Source organism: Dermacentor variabilis, chromosome 2 (assembly GCF_050947875.1).
Source record: "Dermacentor variabilis isolate Ectoservices chromosome 2, ASM5094787v1, whole genome shotgun sequence".
Classification (NCBI taxonomy): Eukaryota; Metazoa; Arthropoda; class Arachnida; order Ixodida; family Ixodidae; genus Dermacentor; species Dermacentor variabilis.
Genome location: NC_134569.1, coordinates 263014211 through 263038179, shown reverse-complemented (window position 1 = coordinate 263038179; position 23969 = coordinate 263014211). Strand labels below are relative to the sequence as shown.

The 23969-nt window shown below is 49.0% G+C and overlaps 1 protein-coding gene across 1 annotated transcript in view; it reads left to right on the top strand.

Annotated features, from left to right (window-relative positions):
• LOC142573281 (solute carrier family 2, facilitated glucose transporter member 6-like) overlaps positions 1-8936 on the top strand; it is a 33733-nt gene extending 24797 nt beyond the window's left edge. Inside the window, exon 3 of the mRNA XM_075682919.1 lies at positions 8123-8936. Coding sequence (XP_075539034.1) covers positions 8123-8456 — 334 coding nt within the window. The 3' untranslated portion in view covers positions 8457-8936. The remainder of the gene's footprint in view (positions 1-8122) is intronic.
• Positions 8937-23969: the final 15033 nt, after the last annotated feature.

The window sequence follows — 23969 nt, the reverse complement described above, 5'->3', positions numbered from 1 at the left end:
GAACAGCAGGTTGCCATTATCCCTCAATAGAAAAGTATATAATAGCTGTGTCTTACCAGTACTCACCTACGGGGCAGAAACCTGGAGGCTTACGAAAAGGGTTCTACTCAAATTGAGGACGACGCAACGAGCTATGGAAAGAAGAATAATAGCTGTAATGTTAAGAGCAGATTGGGTGAGGGCAGATTGGGCAGAAGAAAAGAGCAGATTGGGTGAGGGAACAAACGCGAGTTAATGACATCTTAGTTGAAATCAAGTAAAATAAATGGGCATGGGCAGGACATGTAATGAGGAGGGAAGATAACCGATGGTCATTAAGGGTTACGGACTGGATCCCAAGGGAAGGGAAGCGTAGCAGGGGGCGGCAGAAAGTTAGGTGGGCAGATGAGATTAAGAAGTTTGCAGGCATGGCATGGCCACAATTAGTACATGACCGGGGTTGTTGGAGAAGTATGGGAGAGGCCTTTGCCCTGCAGTGGGCGTAACCAGGCTGATGATGATGATGATGATGATGATGTCCCTGCAAACTTCTTAATCTCATGCGCCCACCTAACTTTCTGCCGTCACCTGCTACGCTTTCCTTCCCTTGGAATCCAGTCTGTAACCCTTAATCACCATCGGTTATCTTCTCTCCACCATTTATCCATATATGGAGCAGGGAATCAGTTATCTTCCCTCCTCCAGTACTCATATATTTTCTAACAATTCCGAGGATTTGTCGCGACGCAGGGGAATTGGGTTTAGTGAAGGGTACTGCAGTAAAACACGTTGTGGGGCTAGTTGGTGCATAGCTTGCAATAGGTGAAGCGCCAATAGTGACGGCACACAAGAAGAAATACACACAGGACAAGGCGCTACTTGCAACTGTTTATTGAAATCACAGGTGGCTGATTATATAGCCATGAGGAGAGGGAGCCACCTGTGATTTCAATAAACAGTTGCAAGTAGCGCCTTGTCCTGTCTGTATTTCTTCTTGTGTGCCGTCACTATTGGCGCTTCACCTATTGAAAGTTAGTGAAGGGATAATGCAAGCCCTAACTCCTTCTGAGGCAAGGGAGCTCGCGGCCAAGGCAATGCACGCAAGCGGCGGAGGAAACAGGTTCGACGGAGGATTCGTCAACCAGTACCAAGCACAGCCCTATATGGGGATATTGCGGCAAGTGCACTAGCTAATGTAGAGGTCAAGCAAGCGCCGGAACCTGAAATTTCTCGTGAGGCAGAATGCAGAAATAGTTATTAAATGTAAGCCCTGCCACATTGATTACTGAGCAGGAAAAAGATTCCACAATGCGTAGCCTAAGGCTGACGCTAAAGAAGGTGTTGCCAAACAGAACGTAAAGTTCCTCAAGAGGGCAGGCGTCCTCTATAGAAAGTACACCTGTCGAAAGGGAGTGCAATTCGACCAACTAGTGGTGCCGCATCCCTATCGTGAGCAGCTCCTGCATCTTGCCCACGTGGGCTTTTGGACAGGTCATTTGGGCATTCGTAAAACAAAGGACCGCTTACTGCAGGAATTTAACTGTCCCGGCTGCTTTTGAGAAGCAGAAGCATTCGTAAGAAATGGCGACACACGTCAACACATAGGCAACGCATATAGGCATATTTCAACGCATATAAGCGCGTTCTTTAACAGTAATAAACAGTTGGTAGTTTACGCTACATAAGTCCACGTCCTGTCCTTCACTTAAAAGTCGTCAGTGTAACACTAAGCGCAATATAATCATGAACGTTCACCAACTAGCCTTCTTCAATATTTTAGCAAACCCAGAGATAGAGGCTAAAGCGCGAATTAAACTTGTTCCCATTATCACGGAGCTGTTTCGCAGGCTCATAACAGACACAGTGGGACCACTTCGTGCAACGCAGTCTGGATATCGGCATATTCTTACTGTAGAATGCCTCGCAAGGAAATTTCCAGAGGCAGTGCCTCTCAAAGAACTAAGATCGATGGAGATCGTCAACGCTCTTTTGTTCATCTTCGCGCCAGTAGGGTTTCCCGCAGAAATCCAGTCAGATCACGGATCCGTCTTTACGAACGCACTGACCTCGACGTTACTGGAAACGTGCGTTATTAAAATCATTCATAGTTCAGTGTACCACCCGCAGTCAAACGCGGTAGAGAGAGCCCACTCAGTCATGAAAAGGTTTTTGCCAGCCCTTTGTTATGAGCACAAAGCTGATTGGGAGGTTTGCTTGCCTGCAGCAATGTTCGCGCTTAGAACTGCACCAAGCGTATCAACAGGTTTTTCACATTCAGAGCTCGTTTAGGGTCGCTGCCTTCGGTCCCCTCTTCGCTTTGTTCGATAAGCCTGGGAAGGCCAGGCGGACGATCCTTCAGTTGTGGCATACATGCCAGAGCTGTTAGACCATTTGCACACTTCTCAAGAATTGGCAGGGATGGAAATGCGTAAGCCACAAAGCCTTCGGAGCTCATTTACCGTCGCCGCCTTCGGTCCCCTCTTCGCATTGTTGCATCAGCCTGGAAAGGCCGGGCGGACGACCCTTCAGTGGTGGCATACGTGCTAGAGCTGTTAGAGCGTCTGCACACTTCTCAAGAATTAGCAGCGCAGGAAAAGCGTAAGGCACAAAGCAATGCTAAGAACTGCTATGACGGGGCGACTCGAACGCAACGCTTTGAAGTTGGGGAAAATGTAATGATCCTGAAACCCTCATTGAAAAACAAACTACAAGTTTGATGGGAAGGACCAGTTGACATAATTCAGAAATTATCTGATACAAACGAGGTAATCCCGGTGCGGGGAAAACGAAGGACACCACAAGTGTACCATAGCAATCTACTTAAACCCTACCGGCAGAGGGAGGCCATTGTGAACACGTCCCTTAACCAACCTGAGTGGATGCCTGTCGACTTTCCGGAGTTAACTTCAGTAATGGGGGCAAAAGACATCCACGAGACCATTGACAAGCTAGAAGAGCAGGCGGAGTTGAATGCCAATCAAAGGGCCTAAATGAAGGAACTCGTGCTTGAATTTAAAGACATATCTTCAGACAGACCTGGCAGGACGTCTGCGATCGTTCACGTCATCAAGTTAACCTCGTCGGACCCAGTTCGTTCGAAATCTTATCACGTTTCACCTCGTGAACGTCAAATCATAGCCGCTGAAATAAAAATGTTAGAGCTAGGTGTAATCAAGCCAGTAGAGAGTGATTATACCTCGTCTCTCATCTTGGTTGAGGTCCCAGGAAAGGAGCTGCGACCGTGTATCGACTACCGCCGGCTGAACTTAATCACGAAGGACCAGACCTACCCGGTACCGCATATCGAGGAAAGGCTTGAGGGAGTGAGCAGTGCTAAGTTCATCTCTACGCTCGATTTAGTCAGAGGGTATTGGCAGGTTCCGTTGACCGAGAGGGCCAGCAGGCTTGAGGCGTTTATTTCCCCGAAGGGAACCTTTCGGTCGAAAGCGCTGAGCTTCGGATTGAAGAACGCTCCATATTGCTTCTCTAGCGTTATGGACCATGTGCTACGAGCAATGGAGGACTTTGCACTTCCGTATCTCGATGACATAGCAATCTTTTCTTCATCATGGGCGGACCATATCCAACACCTGCGAACCGCGCTGTGTCGTCTGCGAGAGGCGTACTTAACTGTCAAGGCTCCCAAATGCCAATTTGGGCGCGGTTAGGTAGCTTATCTAGGTCATGTATTAGGGCAAGGCCATCGTCGGCCTTCCGAGGTTAAAATTACCTCAATAGACAACTTCCCGCAATCACGCACCAAACGGGAGATCAGGTCATTCCTTGGCTTGGCAGGCTATTTCCAAAGATATATCCCGCGTTATTGCCAGATTGCAAGATCTTTAACACATGCTCTCAGAAAAACCGAAGCACAAACGGGCAAGTGGGATGGCGCAAAAGAAAAGGCTTTAAGTATGCTGAAGAAAGCACTAACGAGTCAGCCAGTGTTGAAGGCGCCCGACTACCCTAAGCCATTCATTCTTCAGTGTGATGCCAGCGACAAGGGTATGGGGGTGGTGCACTGTCAAAAGACAAATGACGAGAACGAACAACCCGTACTGTACGCCAGTAGAAAGCTTTCAGTTCATGATGAAGCATACAGTGCATCAGAAAAGGAATGCGCCTGCGTAGTATGGGCAGTGCAGAAGCTAGTCTGCTATATCGCTGGTTCAAGGTTCACCACAGAGAATGTGTGATGTGTGGTGCGCGACATGGTGCCGTGATCGGGACGGTCAGGAGCAGACGACACTGAGTGCACGCGCGCCGAGGTGGAAGAAGGAAAACAACGACGCCGAAGAGCGTCCGGCACGAGAACGCGCGGCGCATGAAAAGCAACAAAAAGAAGAAAAGTAACCAATTAGAAAAGACCACGGGGTGTAAGGCAGCCAATCCGAGAATGCTTAATCGGCCAGAAAAAAGAAAAAGCGTGGTGCGTTGGCAGAAGAGAGGACAGGCAAGGAGACGCAGGGGAGACGCCAGGAGAGTTCCAGGAAGCAACGGCAGGAGGAGGTCAACCACCGGAGCGGGCGTTGAAGACGAGCCGTCGGGTTCCCGACCCGAGCCACCAGGACTTCACCCGACCGGGGCCTCCTGCCAACCTGTTCCTGTGCGTCGCCCGTCTACCTGAGCCGGCCGCCGGCTGCTCAAGGCCGGTGAGCTTCTGCGCCAGTGGGCAGGACGAGAACAGTCGGGCTTCAGGCCCGAGTTCTAAGCCAGCTGCCCGGCAAGAACGCCACCCCCGTCTGTCGTGCCGCTTGCTGCCCGAGGCCGGCGTTCGAGCCTCTGCGCCCGTGGGCAGCGCGAGAACAGTCGGGCTACGGGCCCGAGTTCTACGTCAGCTGCCCGGCCAGAACGCCGACGCCGTCTACTCCTGCCACCAAGCCGCCCGCTTTACCTCGCCTAGCCAGAGCTGGCGCGCTCCGGTCGCCCGGTCGGTCAGCTTACGCCGCGACCTATGGTGAGACCGGCGCCACTCCTTTCGCCAGCTTGTCACCGCGTCGCCGCGTCGAGACTGTTACGCGTCCCTGCACTCGTGGCGAGCCCGGACTCGCGCACCCGTTAACCTCATGCAAGCCCTACGTGAGTTCTTTGCCGCAATGTCTTCTTGAGTGTTTATTTTAGGCATGCTTTCCATTTCCTTCTATTTGCTTTATGCCTCTTTTTAGTTTGATTAAAAGTCCTTGTGTGCGTGTCCAAACCAACGGCTTTGTCCTCAATTGGGTTCTCGGAGGCTCCGCCTAAGAGAACCGTCATAACCTTTTGAGTGCACGAACCTTTCTCCCCATATTGGGGTCATCACAGACTGACCACTGTCCCCTCACATGGCTGCAGTCCATATCTGGGAAAAACGGTTGTCTTTTGCGCTGGACCTTAGCTTTTCAACAGTACATCTTCGATATCCGTTACAAGAAGGGTAAGCTTAACGACAATGCCAACGGTCTGAGTCCTTGCCCTTAGAGTAACGAAAGCCTCATGCTCACTAGGGTTTCCGTGGGAGTTTGTATTTCTTTTCATACGTTCTTTTTATTATCGCGAACTCGTTCTTGATTGTTAGCTGATTTAAATAACCACGTCTTAACGCTTTCAAGAAATGGCTGTTTTAGTGTGGGAAAGGAATGGCAAAGCAGTAGTGGGTATTCTTTTTTTTTAAAGCCTGCTGTGTCTTGGGGGAGGGTGGCCTTGTGCTCGCCGCTCTGTGGTTGGGGGTCCGGCACTATTCTGCGTTCATTGCTTGCCCAAACAGGAGACGAAAAGTTGTGAGACCGGCTTGCAAGTGCAGTTCACCGAAATGGGCCAGGGAGAAAAGACACAAGAGCGCCACGGGGACTCATCAATGACTCCCAAGAATATACCAGCTACGAACCAAGGTTTCGACACCTCTGAAGGAAATTCTGCTACTGAAACGCCGATCCTCGTCCAGTGGCAGCTGGCCCCTACGCGTCTGGATCTTCGTCCCCCGCCGGAGCTGCTGTTACTATTGGCGTGTAACACTCGTGCAAAAAGGACGCCTGTCCACCATGCCTCATCGATACGTTGTGTGCATTCATAATTCGCCATGGTTGTCTACAGTGGATGACTGGTCTGGCTGCGCCCCACAGTGCTTACAGCGCAATTTGTGTGTGTGCTGGAAAACCCTTTCGCCAAACAAGACATGACCACCGGGCTGTCGCCAGCAGAGGCACGCTCGTGCAGACGTCAACTTGGACAATGGAGCAGACGCCCTTTCCACGAACTGTCAAGCTCTACAGGAGAACTTCCGCGAACCAACGTCGCCTAGAAGAAGGGATCAAGCCGTCCGTCCCGGACCTACAGGCTCACTGAAAGTGAGAGCAGCTGTTAAGCCACGACGAGGACTTACCACGTCAACTGGGAAATAGGACAAGGTGCCCTTCCGCGAACCAATGTCGCCTAGAAGAAAGCAAAAGCGTCTCCAGTCCCGGAGCTGGGGGTTTCATGCCTGTGGAGGCGGGCCCGTACCGGCTCACTGAACGTGGGAGACGCCCATCCACAAAGCAGACTCAGTGCCTGCCACGTGACACTGACATGAGCAAGATCCCGCCCACGATTTTAGAGAGCCTGTTGAAAGGGGCTCCGCAATGTAAGTTACACTTCATTCCTTTCTTATCTTCATCCAAGATTGAATAAGCTGTGCAAGTTTTGCACTAGCAGTCGTCTCGCCCTTGCCTGGTCACCATGGTCTACCGAATGCCTGCAGCCCACCTACAACGCCACGCTACCGAATAAGTAACGTCGGCCGAGCTTCGATAAACAGGCGTCGCAACACCGCCTGCTGGGGTTGTGGCCGCGGCGCCACGTTGCTGGCAGTGTGGGCGTGCCGTGCTGTCGCGCGAACATTTCAGAGTCTGCTCGTGCGGCCGCCTGTACGATTTCGTCGTGGAAACTGCACTGTCGTGGAAACTGCAAGCACAGGCGCCTCTGTCCTCTTCACCAAGTACTGTGTGTTACCATCTTACGAAGACTAATCGTATCATTAGTAAGGACACGCTTGGTAAGAACACACATTGTCAATTGCTGCTGCTCATTATTGTTATAGTGGCAACTGTGTCTTTCTTGAATTTTGGTCTGTAATATGCCAATCCTCTTTGTAATGGGCAGACCTTGAGGGCAAAATAAATAAATAAATAAGCAACAAACAAACAAATAAATAAATAAGTAATGAGCCGCGGACTGCGTAGACCACAATAGGAATAGTTCAGTGTCTTGCTATCTCATCATAAGTGTAATTGTTGCCCTCTGTCGTTGATAAATGTTCATCCTGCCTATGACTTTGCTACCCATGTCTGACTCTCTGGGCCCACGAAACGAAGAGCGTTCGAAGCCAACCATTGGACCAACTTAGGTGACTGCGCGTGTGGCTATGTGTACCTATGTGCCCTTGTCCAACGAACCTCTTTCACGCCAACATGGGTCAGCGTAGATGCGGGACTGCCGCTGTTTGAAGAAACTTTTTTACGCTGACTTGGAGGCCTCATGTTCTGTTCGGTCTCTGCTGGTCTTCAATGAACCTTTTCGACCTTATGGGTCCCTTATGGGCCAGCAGGTGTGTGTCGCTCTTGAATGAGCGTCTTTGAGGCAACATTGGGTGACTATAGGTGCGAATGTGTCGCTCTACAATGAAAAAAATATGATTTAAATTTATCTTAGCCTGGGCCGAATCGAACCCACTTCACAATGGTTCTTCAAGGACAGCAGCCAACGTTTCTGCAGGTTGCGCCACAAATCCCCACGGTACACCTTATTTCGGGCAACGCCACCAATGCCCAGGGTGCACCTTCTTTCCTGCTATCCTCACCATTTAAGTACAGTCAAACTCAATAACTTTCCGACCGCGCGATCTCAGAAGACATTTGATTTCCGAGCACTCTGCGACAGTATTCAGTAAAACCGAACATCATAATGCCGTTCACATACAGTGGTAGAGGCTGTAAGTGCGAATACTAGGCTGCGTTGTGAGGCCTTGCAGATATTCAGCTTTTTCTCACATTGCGTGTTCCGTAAAATTTGTGGCTGACTTTGCATTTTGTTCCGTGCTGATGTGCCAATATGCGGAAATGAACCAATCTCAATCTCATGCATTATGCATGCTTAGGTGTCTCATGATGACTACAATGCTTTGGTGCAGGTTCGGCTCCCTTTTGCCGGTGGGCGCAGTGTTGGGATCGGTTGCATCGGCGTCTATCTGCCAACTCATGGGCCGTCGGTTCGCGCTCCTGCTGAGCGCGCTCATTTTTATGCTTGGCTACGTGACGCTCTTCGCTGCCAGATGGTCGATGGTCTTCTTGTTCGGCCGCTTCTTGACGGGAGTGGCTACGGGCATGGTCTCCCTCTGCGTGCCCGCCTACATCGCCGAGATCACGCTGCCTGCCTACCGAGGGACCGTGGTATATATGCCCTTGAGCCCCTCGTCCAAGCAAGCGCTTATTCATTTATTCTTTTTTCGCCTAAGCACAAAGTGAATAAGGACAATAGATCAAGGTTCACCCACTCCTCCACAGCATGGCGCAGCATCATCATCTAATATTTCATATATCTTCCACTTTAACATTTAAAAAACGCCGATCATAGTGTGCCAATAGATGGACTGAGAAAGGTCATCGGTAAAAATGCAGAAGAAAGCCATTATCCACCTACTTTAAACAAAATAACCAGCGAACTCACATTCTCCAATGGAAAGAACTTAACTCGCGCCGTTGAAACCGCTCCGCCAATGCCAGAAGAAGTGTGCCAACTCACGAACGTGTTTACACCTACATTATAGCGCTTTCTTTTTCGGATGGTAAGCTCTTAATCATGTTGAGACATTTTTGGCGTGTCTGGGATCTGCGCATTTTGTAATCACTTCTAGAGAGAAACAATCACTTAGGTGGCTTGTAGGTTACGTATGAGCACAACAGCAGTAATAAATTCAGTTTCTTGTATATGCTGTTCTGTGCTAATACATGTGTCTGTCTTAATTTTTTCTCTTTTTCTGTGTTCCTATACCAGGTTTTCAATTTAATAGTTACCGCCCATATATAGTTGTGTGTCTATCTGCTCGTTTCAATGTGTTTTCTGCTCATTATCATGTATTCTGTAGTCGCATTTTTCACTTAGTATTGTTGTTGTCGCCGTAATTTTGTATGTTTATTAGGTCCGCGTCGTCTCTATCAGGTCTGGCTATGGGAACTCCTTCTGTAGAATTTCGCCTGTAAAATGTTTAAAGAAGTAATAAAAATTGATTGATTTATTGGTTGAAATGACACCTTCTCATGACGAGAGTACGTAGTCTTAGCCAGCAAATAAGGTTATAATAAAAAACGAGTGTAAGAACCTCTAAACAGCGTGGGATGTGAGTGCTTCCGTCGTTGTCGCCCTGCTTTGCCGCAGCACCAATGCCATCTAGCTCAACTGCAACGCCTTCCACCAGATGGCGGGAAGTGCCCAAGTTCCTGAGTGCACAGCCACAGGGTTAGACAAGGCTACCGTTGGGCTGATTAATGAACTAGGATCAAAAAGGAAGCAAGCTCTTTGAAATGAGTAGAAAAAAGGTTACAAAATTGTCTATAGAAAGAGAGTTCGAGGCAAAGTAGAATGAACTTAATTTTTAAAGCTGATGTGGAATACAGTCATAAAGACCATTGACTATTACATTGTAAATATTGCACAGTAAAATAAGGAGCAGTGGCGCTGAGGCTATGAGAGAGAGCACGACGACGAGAGAGAAAAACCTTGTTTCGGTGCTCGATAGGCTGTACTAACTCTCGCTGCTCTATCGTTCTTGTCGCTAGCGCTTACTGCCCAAAGTGCTTCGCGAGGTTTAGTGGAGATGTTCAACCTTTTGCAAACATAGAACTCTGAAGCCGGACGATCCATGTCACTTCTCCCATGCCTGAGGAGGCTAGTCCTACCGATCCACCCCAGACACCGTCTCCGGTCGTCTGTCCTGGTGCGCCACGCAAACGGGATCCTCGCATATTCAACGGCACTGATAATCACGACGTAGAGGACTGGCTCTCATCGTACAATCGAGCGAGTGCCCACAATAAATGGACTGAAGCTGACAAGATTGGTTACGTAGCATCTATCTCTCCAGGGTCGCCCATCTTTGGTTTCGAAACCATGAGGCTGACTTGTCCACCTGGACAGCATTCCGAACGACATATCAAGAAGTCTTCGGTCGCCCTGCTGTGCGCAAACTTCGAGCTGAACAACAGCTTCGCTGTCGTGCCCAACAAACGGGTGAACCCTTAACCAGCTACATTGAAGATGTACTTGACATTTGCCGGCGTATCAACCCAGATATGACGGAAGACGACAAGGTCAAGAACATCTTGAAAGGTATAGAAGATGACACCTTCAAGAGAATCCTCAGACGGTCAACTACCTCATAACGCTTTGCCAGAGCTATGAGGAGCTATGCAGACAGCGGCTTTCTACGCTCCGAACTCTCGCTGCGGACGTCGAGCTTTCGGCTTTGAGTGATGGTGTCAGTGCTACTCCTTGCAGTTCAGCAATCTTCGACCAAATCATGCAGTTTGTACGAGAAGTGGCACGCCAGCTCTCTCTTCTAACCAGTCAGTTCTGCGTCAGATTCGTCCTTTTCTCTCGATCTCCGTCAGGTGATACAAGAAAAAGACGCTAACGCCGTACCAGTTGCTCATCAACCGTCTGATACGCCTGTTCCACTTACGTACGCTGCCGTTGTCGTGAATCCAAGGCCTCCGTCTGCAGCTATTCAATCCAGACATACCAGCGCCTTTTCCTCACCACCGCAAGCAGCTGCAGCATATGCACCTGCCCAACCAGCTACTGGCCGCCACAGCAGCCCGTGCGCCCACCTCGCCAATATTTCCATCAGTCTCCGCCCGCTATTCTCAATCCATGGCGCACCCATGACAACCAGCCTATCTGCTATTCGTGCCGCTTACCTGGGCATGTAGCACGGCTTTGCCGCCGGCGCGGATGGTATCCTTCGGATTCTCAGAGGGCACCAAACAACGATTCCGACCTAAGTCCCGTTCCAGCCCTTCGAAGCGTCGCCTCCTGCTTCCCGAAGCTTCAATACCCATCGGTCTGCGTCTCCCCGTCGACGTTCTCTGTCACCGCTTGTCCGTCATCCTGAAGATATCCGAGAGGAAAACTAAGGACCACAGTTCCGGAGGCAAGAACAGCACTCTCAATGAACTCCTCAAGACCTCATTTATTTCCTGCGAACGTCCTTGAAGTTTATGCAGAAGACATTGCCGTTCATGCTCTTGTGGGCACGGGAGCAAGAATATCAATGATTTTGAAACAGCTTCGTCTTAACCTTAGAAAAGTCGCGACGCCATCTTCTGCCATTTCATTACGTACAGCAAGCGCTCCACCAATTGAACCCTTAGGGAAGCGTACCGTGCGTGTTGTTTTAAGCGGCACTTGATACCATGTTGGGTTCGTTGTTCTTCCTCGCTGCTCCCGTGCCATGATTTTAGGATGGGATTTTCGGTGCTCCAATCATGCCGTTATAGATTGTGCCCGTGCTGAGCACGCGCTGTCGCCATTCGGCAACAAAGTTTTTGAAGATACAAATGACACTTTCGGTGGTGTGTTCATCACCGCTGACACCAAGATTCCTCCATACTCTGCCGCACTTGTACCCGTTTCCTGTGTTGGGTTTTCCGACTCCACAGTTTTTTTCACGACGTTTCAGCTTGTTGCTCGCCGTCATCCCTTCATGCTTCCTTTTGCCTTCTTGCCATTCAACAAGGTTCCAGCGCACTTTATGTATCGAACCTTCTTCCTTGCCTTGCTAGCCTGCTCCAGGATGAGTGTCTTGGTTATGCTGACGAAATCCAACCAAGCTTCCTTCACGATCTGCCTGACGACCCGGCTTCTCCTCTGGTTGACGCTTTAGCCCTTCAAGTTTCTCCTCCCACACCGCCGTGTGACCCAAGATTTTCCCTGTGTATCAATCCCAACCTCACTCCAGGTCAGCACGCCCGGATCGTCGACCTTCTTGACCGCTTTTGCACATCATTCGACCTACAACAATCTCGCTTAGGCCGTACTTCCACTCTTGTCTATCACATCGACACCGGCAACCATGCGCCTTTACGCCATAGGCCGTATCGTGCATCCGCCATGGTGCGTGTCGTCATTGCTACGCTTCATGGCGATGACGCTACGGATGACGATGACGTTGGAGACATGCTACAACGCCGCAGCATACAACCTTCGCACAGTCTCTAGGTTTTCCCTGTAGTGCTGGTCAAAAAGAAAGATTGCACAATTCGCTTTTGCGCGTACTACCGGCGACTTGCAAGGATGTTTATCCACTACCCCGCATTGACAACGCGCTAGACTTCCTCCAAGGCGCCAAATTCTTCTCATCCTTAAACTTATGGTCCGGGTACTGGCAAGTGCCAGTGGCTGAGTCCGACCGTCCAAGAACTGCCTTCATGACACCTGGCGGTTTATTTGTATTCACCGTGATGCCATTTGGCCTGTGCAACGCGCCTGCCACACTTGAAAGAATGATGGACAACATCTTGCGCGGCCTCAAATGGCAGATATGCCTGTGTTTTCTACACGACATCGTTATCTTTTCACCGGACTTTCCTTCCCACTTACTTCGACTTGAACGCGTCCTCAAGCACATCGCCGATGCTGGCCTCCAGCTTAACTTGAAGAAGTATCGCTTCGCTGCCCGGCAGCTGGTCATCTTCGGCCATGTCGTGTCGAAAGAACGTGTACTGCCTGATCTGGCGATACTAAAAGCTGCTGCCTAGGTTCGGCGACCAACGACTTTGAAAGAACTGTGCAGCTTCATTAAGTTAGCACCATACTTCCGCCGTTTCATCCGCAATTTCGCCCCCATTATAGCACCTTTAACGCAGCTTCTTCATGGTGGCCACAACCTATCGACCTGGTCACCGGATTGCGATGCCGCATTCACACAGCTGCGTAGTCTCTTGACGTCGCCACCAAACCGGTGCCATTTCGACCCAAGCGCTGGAACTGAAATACACACGGATGCCAGTGGCGTCGGCCTTGATGTCGTTCTCACTCAGAGAAAGGCTGGCTTCGATGAGTACGTCGTCGCCTTTGCCACTCGTGCACTCACAAAACCTGAATCGAACTATTCTGTAACAGAAAAAGAATGCCTGGCTATAATTTGGGCCATAACCAAATTCTCGTACTTCTATTGGCCACCCATTTGACGTGATAACTGATCACCAGCCGCTGTGCAGGCTGTCGTCCTCAAAAGACCCATCCGGTCGTCTTGCTGGATGGGCCCTTTGACTGCAGGAGTACGACATTCGAGCGGTGTACCGTTCTGGCCGAAAACACTCGGACGCGGATGCCTTGTCTCGTTCGTCACTAACAGAAGAGATTAGCTCCCCGAAGGCCTCATTGTCCCTATCTTCCCTTGCTGCCACGGATATTCTTTTGGAGCAGAAGAAAGACCCATGGATTGTGTCCATGCTGAGCTTTTTGTCCACCCCATCGACACCGTCGTAACTACCTCTCGAACAGCCGCAAATGGTTGCTTGTCATCCCTCGGTATCCGCGTTCGGATATTTGTGCAGCGTTCCACGACAACCCCCAGTGTGCGCATGCGAGTGTACTGAAGCCATACGTGCGTCTACGCCTTCGTTACTACTGGCGGGGGATGTATCAATTCATCGGTCATTATGTCCGCTCCTGTCTCGTTTGCCAACGCCGCAAAGCTCCCCATCGTCGATCAACCGCCTCATTGCAGCCTTTGCATTGCCCAGCACGTGCTTTTGATCGAGTAGGCATCGAAATTTATGGACCTCTGCCAACCACATCAGACGGCAATCGCTGGGTAATCGTGGCCATCGACCATCTTACGCACTATGCGGAAACATTCCCTTTGTCCAGCGCTTCTGGACGTGACGTCACCTGGCTTCTCCTGCGCCGTATTATTCTTCGCTACGGAGCTCCCTGGGAATTACTCAGTGACAGAGGCCACGTCTTCGTCTCCGGCGTCATCGAGGCTCTCCTCAAAGAGTGCCGCATCATTCATCGCACCGCTACTGCATATCATCCGCATACTAATGGCATGACCAAGCGCTTTAATCGCACTCTTGGTGACTTGCTGGCCACGGATGTTGCATCCGACCAAAGCAAATGGGACCCTGTTCTACCATTTCTGACCTGCGCTTACAATACTGCCAGGCAGACTACCACGGCATTTTCGCCCTTGTTTCTCCTGTACGGACGTGAACCTTTTTCCAGAATGGATACTATCCTTCCGTACCGCCCTGACACCACGGAATCCACTACCTTATCCGAAGCTTCTGCACACGCAGAAGAGTGTCGCAAGCTGTCCCGTATATTTATGTCAGAAGACCAGCAACGCCAGAAGCACCATTGAGAAACTTCCCATGCTCATGTATCCTATGCTCGTGGGTTGCTAATGTGAATTTGGGTTCCAGCCCCTATTCCTGGACTGTTCCCGAAACTCGCGTCGAAGTACCAGGGCCCATACCGCGTGATGAACCAAACGTCTGCAGTCAACTATATCGTGGAACCCCTTGAGCTACCTTTGGATCATCGCCGTCGAGAACGCGAAATTGTGCATATCGAGTGTCTGAGGCCGTACTATGATCCACCTGTGTTGTTCTACCCGTAGGTCGCCGGGACGGCTTCCTTTTCCGTGGGGGAGATAACTGTACTGTAACAAAAGGAGCAGTGGGGCTGGGGCTATGAGAGAAAGAACGACGACGAGGGAGACAAACCTTGTTTCCGCGCTCGATTGGCTGTATTACCTCTCGCTGCTCTAACGTTCTAGTCACGAACGCTTAATGCTCAAAGTGCTTTGCGACAATAAATATGTTAGCAATGCAGGAGAATAAATTAAAACCGCAAGCACGGGCGGAACATAGTGGAATATTAGGAAGCCTTCAGGATGCCTTCAGAATCGGTAGACGTCTGGATCACCTATTTATTGTTACTGATTGTACTGAAATATTCAGAGAAGAAAGAAGACCGTCACATCTGGCATTTTAGACAATACCGGATCATATGAAAATGTTGACCACAAGATCACGTGGAATATTCTTGAAGGGGAAGGTTTAGGCAACTGCTGTGTATATCTTTTGAGGCAGATTTACCTAGTAAATACCGTTGAGTTGAATGGCAAGGGATGACGATCGAGGAGGAAGCTGATTTCAACTAGGAACTGAGGGAGAGGTGCCCCTTATCCCTTCTGCTGTTTATGATTTACATGGTAAGCATGGAACTCATCGTCGGGTTTGATCTCTCATACAGACACGAGGGCAAAATAGTAGAGCAGCAGCTTCCAGGTTTGTTTTATACGTGAGACATTGTGTTGCTTGGCAAGAAGAAAAAGTTGCATGCAATGTCTCGCAAATATCTGTTGAAATGTTTGTGTAAATTTAGTATTGAAATTCAGCGTTAAAAATTTGTTTTCTTGTAGTAAATAAAAATAGTGAACAGACTTTGGGAATGCACGGCCAGGAAGTACTTCGGGAAAAGAAAAACCTTGGTGTATGCATAAATGAAGGCAATAGCTCGATATATGGAAGCACACGAAAAAACAATATAAGAGGAAACGAAATGCGGCCATAATGAGACAGAGGCGCTATAGAATAGGTACGAGATGCTGTGAGCTATATGGAAAGGTGTAATGGTCCTGGATTTACATTTCGAAATGCGTTAGTTTGCTTGAAATTGGTGCTAAAATCAGGACTCGATGGCAAACAAAGGTCAGTGGGACGCCTCTCCTTGCGGACTCACGGGAAGACTACAAATAAAGCTATGCAGGGTGATATATGGGCTGGACAAGTTTTGAAGTGAAAGAAGCTAACACTAAACTTGATTATGAAAAACATCTGAGGAATATAGAAGAAGGTAAATGGGCTGGGAGAGTGTTCAGGTAGTTCTACAGGAAAGAAAACATGGATTCGCAGTGGAGTAAAAGAACTAGGAAGCTTACAAGCAAGTATGCGGCATGTATGGTGAGCAACAGGCAACAAAGGACATCAAGCAGAAAATCAGAGAAGCTGAGATATACTAGTGGGTAGCGGCAATAGGAAAGAAACCTGCTCATGGTTACTACTTTAGAGGAAACAGACGAAATCAGGCAAGAAGCAATTTAGAATAACTCAGAGCGATGCTCCTCCTAACTCTTGTTAGATCAGGATGCCTTAGAACGCGTAGTTACATGTGAGGTACACTAACACTGAAGAAACCCGTGCTTGCTACGGCAAAGCTAGGGAAGCAATCGAACATGTTTTATTACATTGTCAAGGTATCTGCCCAGCAGTCGGTTTATGCTGCTCTGGCCTCCTTGAAGCCCTTGGGTTCAGCGAAAGCATGAGAAAAGTAACCATGTTAACCGTAGAGATCAGTAAGAGGTGATTCCGGGTGTGGTAGCGGAGAAGTATGGGGAGCCAAAACAACGGAGGCGCACAGACGCACACTAGTAGTTCAGGAAGTTTGATGCTGGGAAGTCTTTGTGTGTGTGTTTTCTTTTAGGAAGAGATGAGTAGGACATCAGACAAGATAACAAGAGCTTGGTAGTGCAACCAATCGCGTCACTTGAAAGTGAACGCTCATAGCATCCATACATCCATTCATCCAAATATCCTGCCGGGCTTACAAGTTTACCGTAGATGGGTATGCGGGTTGGCTTTGGGCGCCTATGGTAAAGCCAAAAATGAGACAGTGCAGGGTGGCAAGTGTTCAGCCTCATTTGAAGTCAGAGAAGCGAAGAGAAAAATTAGTTTTGAGGAAAGACTCAGGAACATCGATGAAAACAAATGGATGGCTAAAGTGCACGAGTATCTCTACCTGAAAAGCACGCACGCATAATCAACGAACACCACAAAAAAGTTGGCCACCAAGTACTGGGTATTTAAAAGCGTCAACAGATAACCAGAAGTCATCAAAGAGGAAGTCATAGAAACAGAGATAGTAAATTGGATGGAAGAAATGGGAACGAAAATGACCGTGAAGATTTACAAGAATGAGAAAAAGAAATGAGAAGTAACGATATGTGCCAACAAGGCAAAGGGCAGTCCCTTGCTATTTGAGGCTCTAGCTGATTGCCTTAGGACAAGAAAACACCGCAGGAAATATCCGCAACAAGATGAAGCATTTGTTGGTTGTAACGGATATTCGGAGACCACTCAGAACATCCTAATGAAATGCGAAGGGTTCAACCCAGTGAGACACGTACGTAACGTACACCCGTATGCCTTCCAGATGCGCTTGAACTAAATGTGAACTGAAGCATTTACTAGTCCGCAGTGGACATAAGTAAAATACACATTGACATGTGACTTGTTTATCTTTCTCTGGTGAGCGCTTTTCACCGTCTAACAAATTTTATCGCTCAGCGTGGGATGCACCAGCATGTATGGGAAGTTTCTGGAATGTTATCGATGGTTCTATCCGCTGTATATTGTCACCGAACCTTCCGTAATCTGAGTAGAACTTGCTGCTGGGCGAATTGGTTGAATCTAACGAATACATTGTTGCGTCCAAAAAGAAAAAAAAAGGAAAAAAAGACCTCGGAGGGAGAGTATGAAACGACAGATCGAGTGCTAAACTTCAAATAATTTTATTCTTACAGCAGGGCAGGGAGAATGAACCAATGCGCATGTGTACACCAGTATTGCCCAGAGTGATTACAGTGAGGTTTTTAACAATTGCATCACGTTTACCATGAGAAAAACAGACGTATCACTAATAAAAATCGTGCCTCTCGCTTTTATGTGATACTCCTCCAAAATTGCCTCTTTTTTGGAGCAACAATGTATTCATTACTTCTGTTCTCTGATGGCATGCATGCGCGACGCGAATGGTGTAGAACTTCAAGGAGGACACGCGCGCACCAGCGATTACTCTGCAACGTTCGATGGCTCTTGTATCAAAGCCGACGCGCTTGACCGGCAGATGAGATTTCGACGATCGCCGACTGTGTTCGCTGTTTTCGTTGTGATTTGATTGTCCCTTGCTTTTGTGCGCTCAAGTTTGCCGAATAAAAATTAGTTTCGGTATTCACAGTTTTGCTGTTGTGTTCTTTACCTTAACTGCCACGTGATGTCTGGTGGAGGTGCTTTACCTTCATGTACCGAACGCCCGCGCAAAGCCGCGATCCATGCCCGAAACCCGAACCCCAACGTCGCCCAAGGCTAGCGACATAGCCACAGACTGCAAGGACTGCCCACGGAGCATGCACTTTGTTTACAGGACCAGGGAGACCATGGTCATCTCAACAACTACAATGGCAGCCCCAGCGTTCCCTGTCTTGCTTCAACAACACAGCTAGCCCCCTACCTTCCGTGGAGCTTCATTGGAGGGTCACGAAGCCTGGCTCGAAACCTTCGAAACAGTCTCAACCTTCAATAACTGGACCTCTGAGGATAAGCTACGCCATGTCTACATCTCTTTGGAAGATGCCGCAAGGACTTGGTTTGAGAACCGCGAGTCCAGCCTTACAACGTGGGACCTGTTGAGCAGTAACTTCCTGAGAACCTTCACGAGCGTTGTTCGAAAATAAAGGGCTGAAAACCTGCAGGAAATCCGTGGAACACTACCCAATGAGACCAGCGCCATCTTCACCGAAGAGATGACTCGTCTTTTCCAGCACGCCGACCCGGAAATGTCCGAGCAGAAAAAAGTCCGCTTCTTCATGCGCGGTGTAAAGCAAGAACTTATCACCGGACTGATCCGCAACCCACCGAAGACAGAAGCCGAGTTCTTGACAGAGGCATTGAGGATTGAGAAAACTAAATTAATGCGGTCTAGGCAATGTAAGCGCCAAGTGCTCACGCCACCGTGCGCAACCCAGGAACCTCCAAGAGACCATCAGGGACATTGTGCGCGAAGGACTGCGCAAGATGTTTCCTTCATCGCCACTTCACGCATCCTTAGTCACGGACATGGTCAAGGGCGAACTTCGAAGGTTACTGGGCGTTTTGGAAATGTAGCCCGAATTGCTGCTTCCCGTACCGGAAGCGATGACCTAAGCCGCCATCGCCCGCCGTCAAGGTCCCCCTTGTACCCGCGCCAGGACCCTGTAACGTCGCAATTTTGTCGATCACCGTTGCCAACACCAGGAGGCCTCCCCGTCGCCCAGCGCAGCTACGCGAGCATGACGAACATTTAGTGAGCCACCGCCCACTGCCCGCTCTGCTCTCACTGCGGAGAAGGCGGCCATGTGTAGCGTTAATGCACATACCGCGACTAGGGACTGAGAAAATTCGCCGTAAAAGGCTCCACGTCCGCAGCTTGGCGAGTGCCCACGTGAAATCGCTGAGTACCTCGTCGGCACTCAGTGCAGTCCTCGATGACCGCGTTCCGTTCGCCCTCACCAGGCCGCTACCTGTCGCCGCAACGCCGACCGTACACTGGCCCAGCCAGGGGCCGCTCTGCGAGCCCATATCCGGAAAACTGAGAGCAGCAGCTCATAGTGGTACGCTTGCTGTTCGTCGAACTGACGAAGATCCTCCACCGCCGACGAAGACCCCGAAAATCCTGTCTCGACGACATATCAACGAGACGCCGCCTTCCCGAAAAAGTTAGGCAGCAAAGAATAAGCCGACGGAAGACGACCTGACGACGGCACGTGCCAGCCACTGGTCAACATGATGGATCCGTGATCCCATGCCAAGACCTAACTGTAACTCAAGACGACGAATCACCGACCTCGACGTGCTTCTCGACGGCGACGCAATCACCGCCTTAGTCAACACAGGAGCCGATCACTCCGACATGAGTGAACCTATGGCCTCCCAATTGAAGAAAGTTTAGTCTGCATGGGAAATTGCTCATATTAGGACCTCTGGAGGACTCCTCAACACTGAATAACGAATCTGTACGACAAGAATTACTGCTCATGACCGGACTCAACCTGCCACCTTCGTTATCATCCAACTGTGTTCATGAGACATCATTCTCGGCATGGACATCCTGAACCAACACGGCGCAGTCATCGACCTGAACTTGAAGTCGATAACGCTGTTGAAGGATGAAGCGATACCGCCGGAGAGCTCTCCTAATCACCGTGCCTTGAGTGTGCTCGAAGATCAAGTGGGCATTCCGCTCACTCAGGCATTGTTATTTCCGCCGTCACCGAAACAACCGCAGACGTTGAAGGCGTCATCGAGGGCAACCAACGTCTTCTGCTAGACCGTGAAGTTTGCTTCGCAAGAGGGATCGCTCGACTACACGCAGGGAAAGCGCAAGTGATGTCATCCAACTTCATCAAGGAGTTCAAGCACATCAACAACGGCACGACAATTGCGTAAAGCTAGATAATTGTGGAAACCAGCAATGCGTTTGTCCTCTCGAATTCTACAGCATCTATCCCGACGTCCATAGTTCCCGAAATAGACTTCGATAGCTTTTGATTTTGAGTATGAGCAATAGCTCAGAAGGGTTCTCCGACGATACAAAGAGTGCTTTGCGACGTCAAGGAGGATTCGACAAACACCAGACGCAAGGCACCGCATAGTAATCGTAGAGTGCACTAGACCACTGTGCCAGAGTCCTTACCGAGTTTCGGCGCGATGATGTGAAGATATTAGGCAAAAAGTCAACGAAATGCTGCGCGACCACATCGTCTAGCCGTCGAAAAGCCCATGGACATCTCCAACAAGAACATAATCTGTACCAACTACCAGCAGATTATCGTGATTGCTGGCACGCCTGAGAGGCAGAACGCGGACAAGTACACAAGAATCAGCCTGTTCCAAATTGAAGGCAAGTACTTCGAAGTCAGCGCCTATCAAACGGCTCCGCACACCGCGTGCAAGGGTGTGATACGCAAGATTGATCTCAACGATGGTCCTGCTGTCCTGGAAAGAAACTTTCAACGAACGAAATCCGCTAGCCCTAGCAGCGAAGCGAATTATGAACACAGGTACAGTTATCATCGCTTTCGACCAGGGTCCACCCAGGTTCAACCAGGGTTCGACCAAGGCCGTAGAGAGATGTTTTCAGCTGAGCACGAGGTCGCGGGATCAAATCCCGGCCACAGCGACCGCATTTCGATGGGGGCGAAATGCGAAAACACCCGTGTACTTAGATTTAGGTGCACGTTAAAGAACCCCTGGTGGGCGAAATTTCCGGAGTCCTCCACTACGGCGTGCCTCATAATCAGAAAGTGGTTTCGGCACGTAAAACCCCATAATTTAATTTAATTTAGAGATGTTTTCTCTATCGCAAGCATGTGGATGTTTGCTACGCATGCGGCATGCTGGGCCATTGAGCGTATGTGCGTCCGACAGCCGAAAAATCAACGTGCGAAGGATGTGGTACACCTAACCAAGAGGAGTCACACTAATGCTCACCTAAATGGTGTCTATGTGGAGGACCACACATGGCGGTCGATAAAACCTGCAAGCAACGCTTCCACATACCATACTGTAGTGAGAAGACGAAGAAGGGAACGAGCAAACAAGAACGCAAGATTACATCAAATCGGCAGCACGTCCACCAACCCGGAAAGAGCGGCGGAAAGGTGCCCTCGATCCAGGGGTCGTCCTAGGAGTCGTCCCAGGAGTCATTCCATAACCAGAAGCCTCTCGAGATCCAGGAGCCAATCGAGAGCTAGGCAGCGCTCCTTCTCCAACGCATGTGTACTTTGACTCGCCTGGAGGACCTTCAGACCTCACGGAAGAAAATAATCAGCGGCTGTCAACCTGGGCCGATCGAGTCCGACGAGGAGCTCATGGAACACAGGTAACGCGCTAGCCAACGCCAGAGAATAACGGAGTAGAAAATGATAGGTTAGCGCAACTAGGTAGACAACCATGGTAGACAAGCTCATTACGGAGATCGCAGAAATTAGAAGAATCTCTCCGATAGCCGCGAGAAATCATCATCATCAGCCTGGCTACGCTCACTGCAGGGCAAAAGTCTCTCCCATACTTCTCCAACTACCCCGGTCATGTGCTAATTGTGTCCATGTTGTCCCTGCAAACTTCTCAATCTCATCCGTCCGCCTAACTTTCTGCCGCCTACTGCTACGCTTGCCTTCTCCTGGAATCCATCCCGTAACCCTTATTGACCACCGGTGATCTTCCCTCGACCTGTTACAACGATAGGTTTCTGTCGCACAGCAACACTTCTCGTACAACAGGAGTTTGTCGCATTATTTCAAGAACACTTCTGTTATGACAATTTGGGGCCTGTTGCAACGATAGGCTTCTGTCGTACACCAACAGTTCTCTGTAGTACAGCAGAAGTTTGTCGCGTTACTTCAGGAACACTTCTGTTGTGACAATTGGGGGCCTGTTGCCACGATAGGTTTCTCTAGTATTTTAACAGCTCTCTGTAGCACTACAGAAGGTTGTCGGGTTACTTCAGGAACATTTCTGTTGGGACAACAGGGCGCCTGTTGTGATGACAAATTTTTCTGTAGTACTAAAAAATCTGTTGTCGAGCTTCAGCTTTCTGTTGTAACAACATACATACGACAGAGTGTACTTCTGTAGTCACAACGAGAAATGTCTGTTGTACATCAGAAAAGTATGTCGCTCCATGAGCAATCTGTAGTTACTACAGAAAATCCTGTTTTACAACAGAAATTTCTGTATTACAGAAGACAAACTCTGTTGTCATGTTCAACTGGGTCCTCATTACATACCCTGCCCATGCCCAATTCTCTTTCTTAATTTCAACTAAGATGTCATTAACTCGCGTTTGTTCCCTCACCCAGTCTGCTCTCTTTCTATCCCTTAACGTTACACCCATCATTCTTATTTCCATAGCACGTTGCGTCGTCCTCAATTTAAGTAGATCCCTTTTCGCAAGCCTCCAGATTTCTGCCCTATAGGTGAATACTGGTAAGACACAGCTGTTATACACTTTTTTCTTGAGGGATAATGAAAACTTGCTGTTCGTGATCTGAGAGTGCCTGCCAAAGGCCCCCCAGCCCATTCTTATTCTTCTGATTATTTCAGTCTCATGATCCGGATTCGCGGTCACTACCTGACCTAAGTAGATACGTTCCCTTACCACTTCCAATGCCTCGTTACCTATCGTAAACTGGTGTTCTCTTCCGAGACTGTTAAAAATTACTTTAGTTTTTTGCAGATTAATTTTTAGACCCCCCCTTCTGCTTTACCTGTCCAGGTCAGTGAGCATGCATTGAAATTGGCCCACTGAGTTACTACGCAAGGCAATATCATCAGCGATCCGCAAGGTACTAAGGTGTTCTCCATTTGGCACAAGAAAACAGAAGGTATATTCTAAAGCTCTGTCTCTGAAAAAAGAAAATCACTAGCGGGTCCTATGGACTGCCTAATCAAGGCAAGGAAGAACAGTGACAGCAGGGTATTTCGAATTCGAAACGAGGCAGATTTGAGGATTTTCACTAAGCATGCGTAATAGGACTTCGCTTCTTCCAACACGGCTTACGTTGAATCAGACGAAATGGTATCGTTGTTGTCAAATTCCAGCTGCTCAGCTATTCATTTCAATGCAAGAAATCTGAAAAAACACTATGATGAATGTCATCTGCTGTTATCATGGATCAATATTTCCTTTTCACTGGTTTGTCTAACAAAGACATGGTTATGTGATAGCGATAAGAATTTGTTTTCATTTCGATCGTACACTCCGGAATACTGTCTTCGCGTGTCATCCAGCCACGTCGGTTCCGCAATCTTTATTTCACAAGATATAGAGTGTAAACGGAGGCTAGATTCATACCTTAGTATGCTCGATTGCGAAACTGTATGGATTGAAATCAATAATTCATGTTTCAATACCGGTGAAAAAAGCACTGTATTTGGTTACAACTACCAATCACCGAGTTCTAGTGTAAACACGTTTTGCTGCCCTTTAGATGAAATATTGCACACAGTTTTGAATGAAGACAAGAACATCGTTATCATGGGAGACAAATATCAATCTCCTGGCTGAGGACTGCGCATAGAGCAGAGTCTCATGATCCGGATTCGCGGTCACTACCAGACCTAAGTAGATGTATTCCCTTACCACTTCCA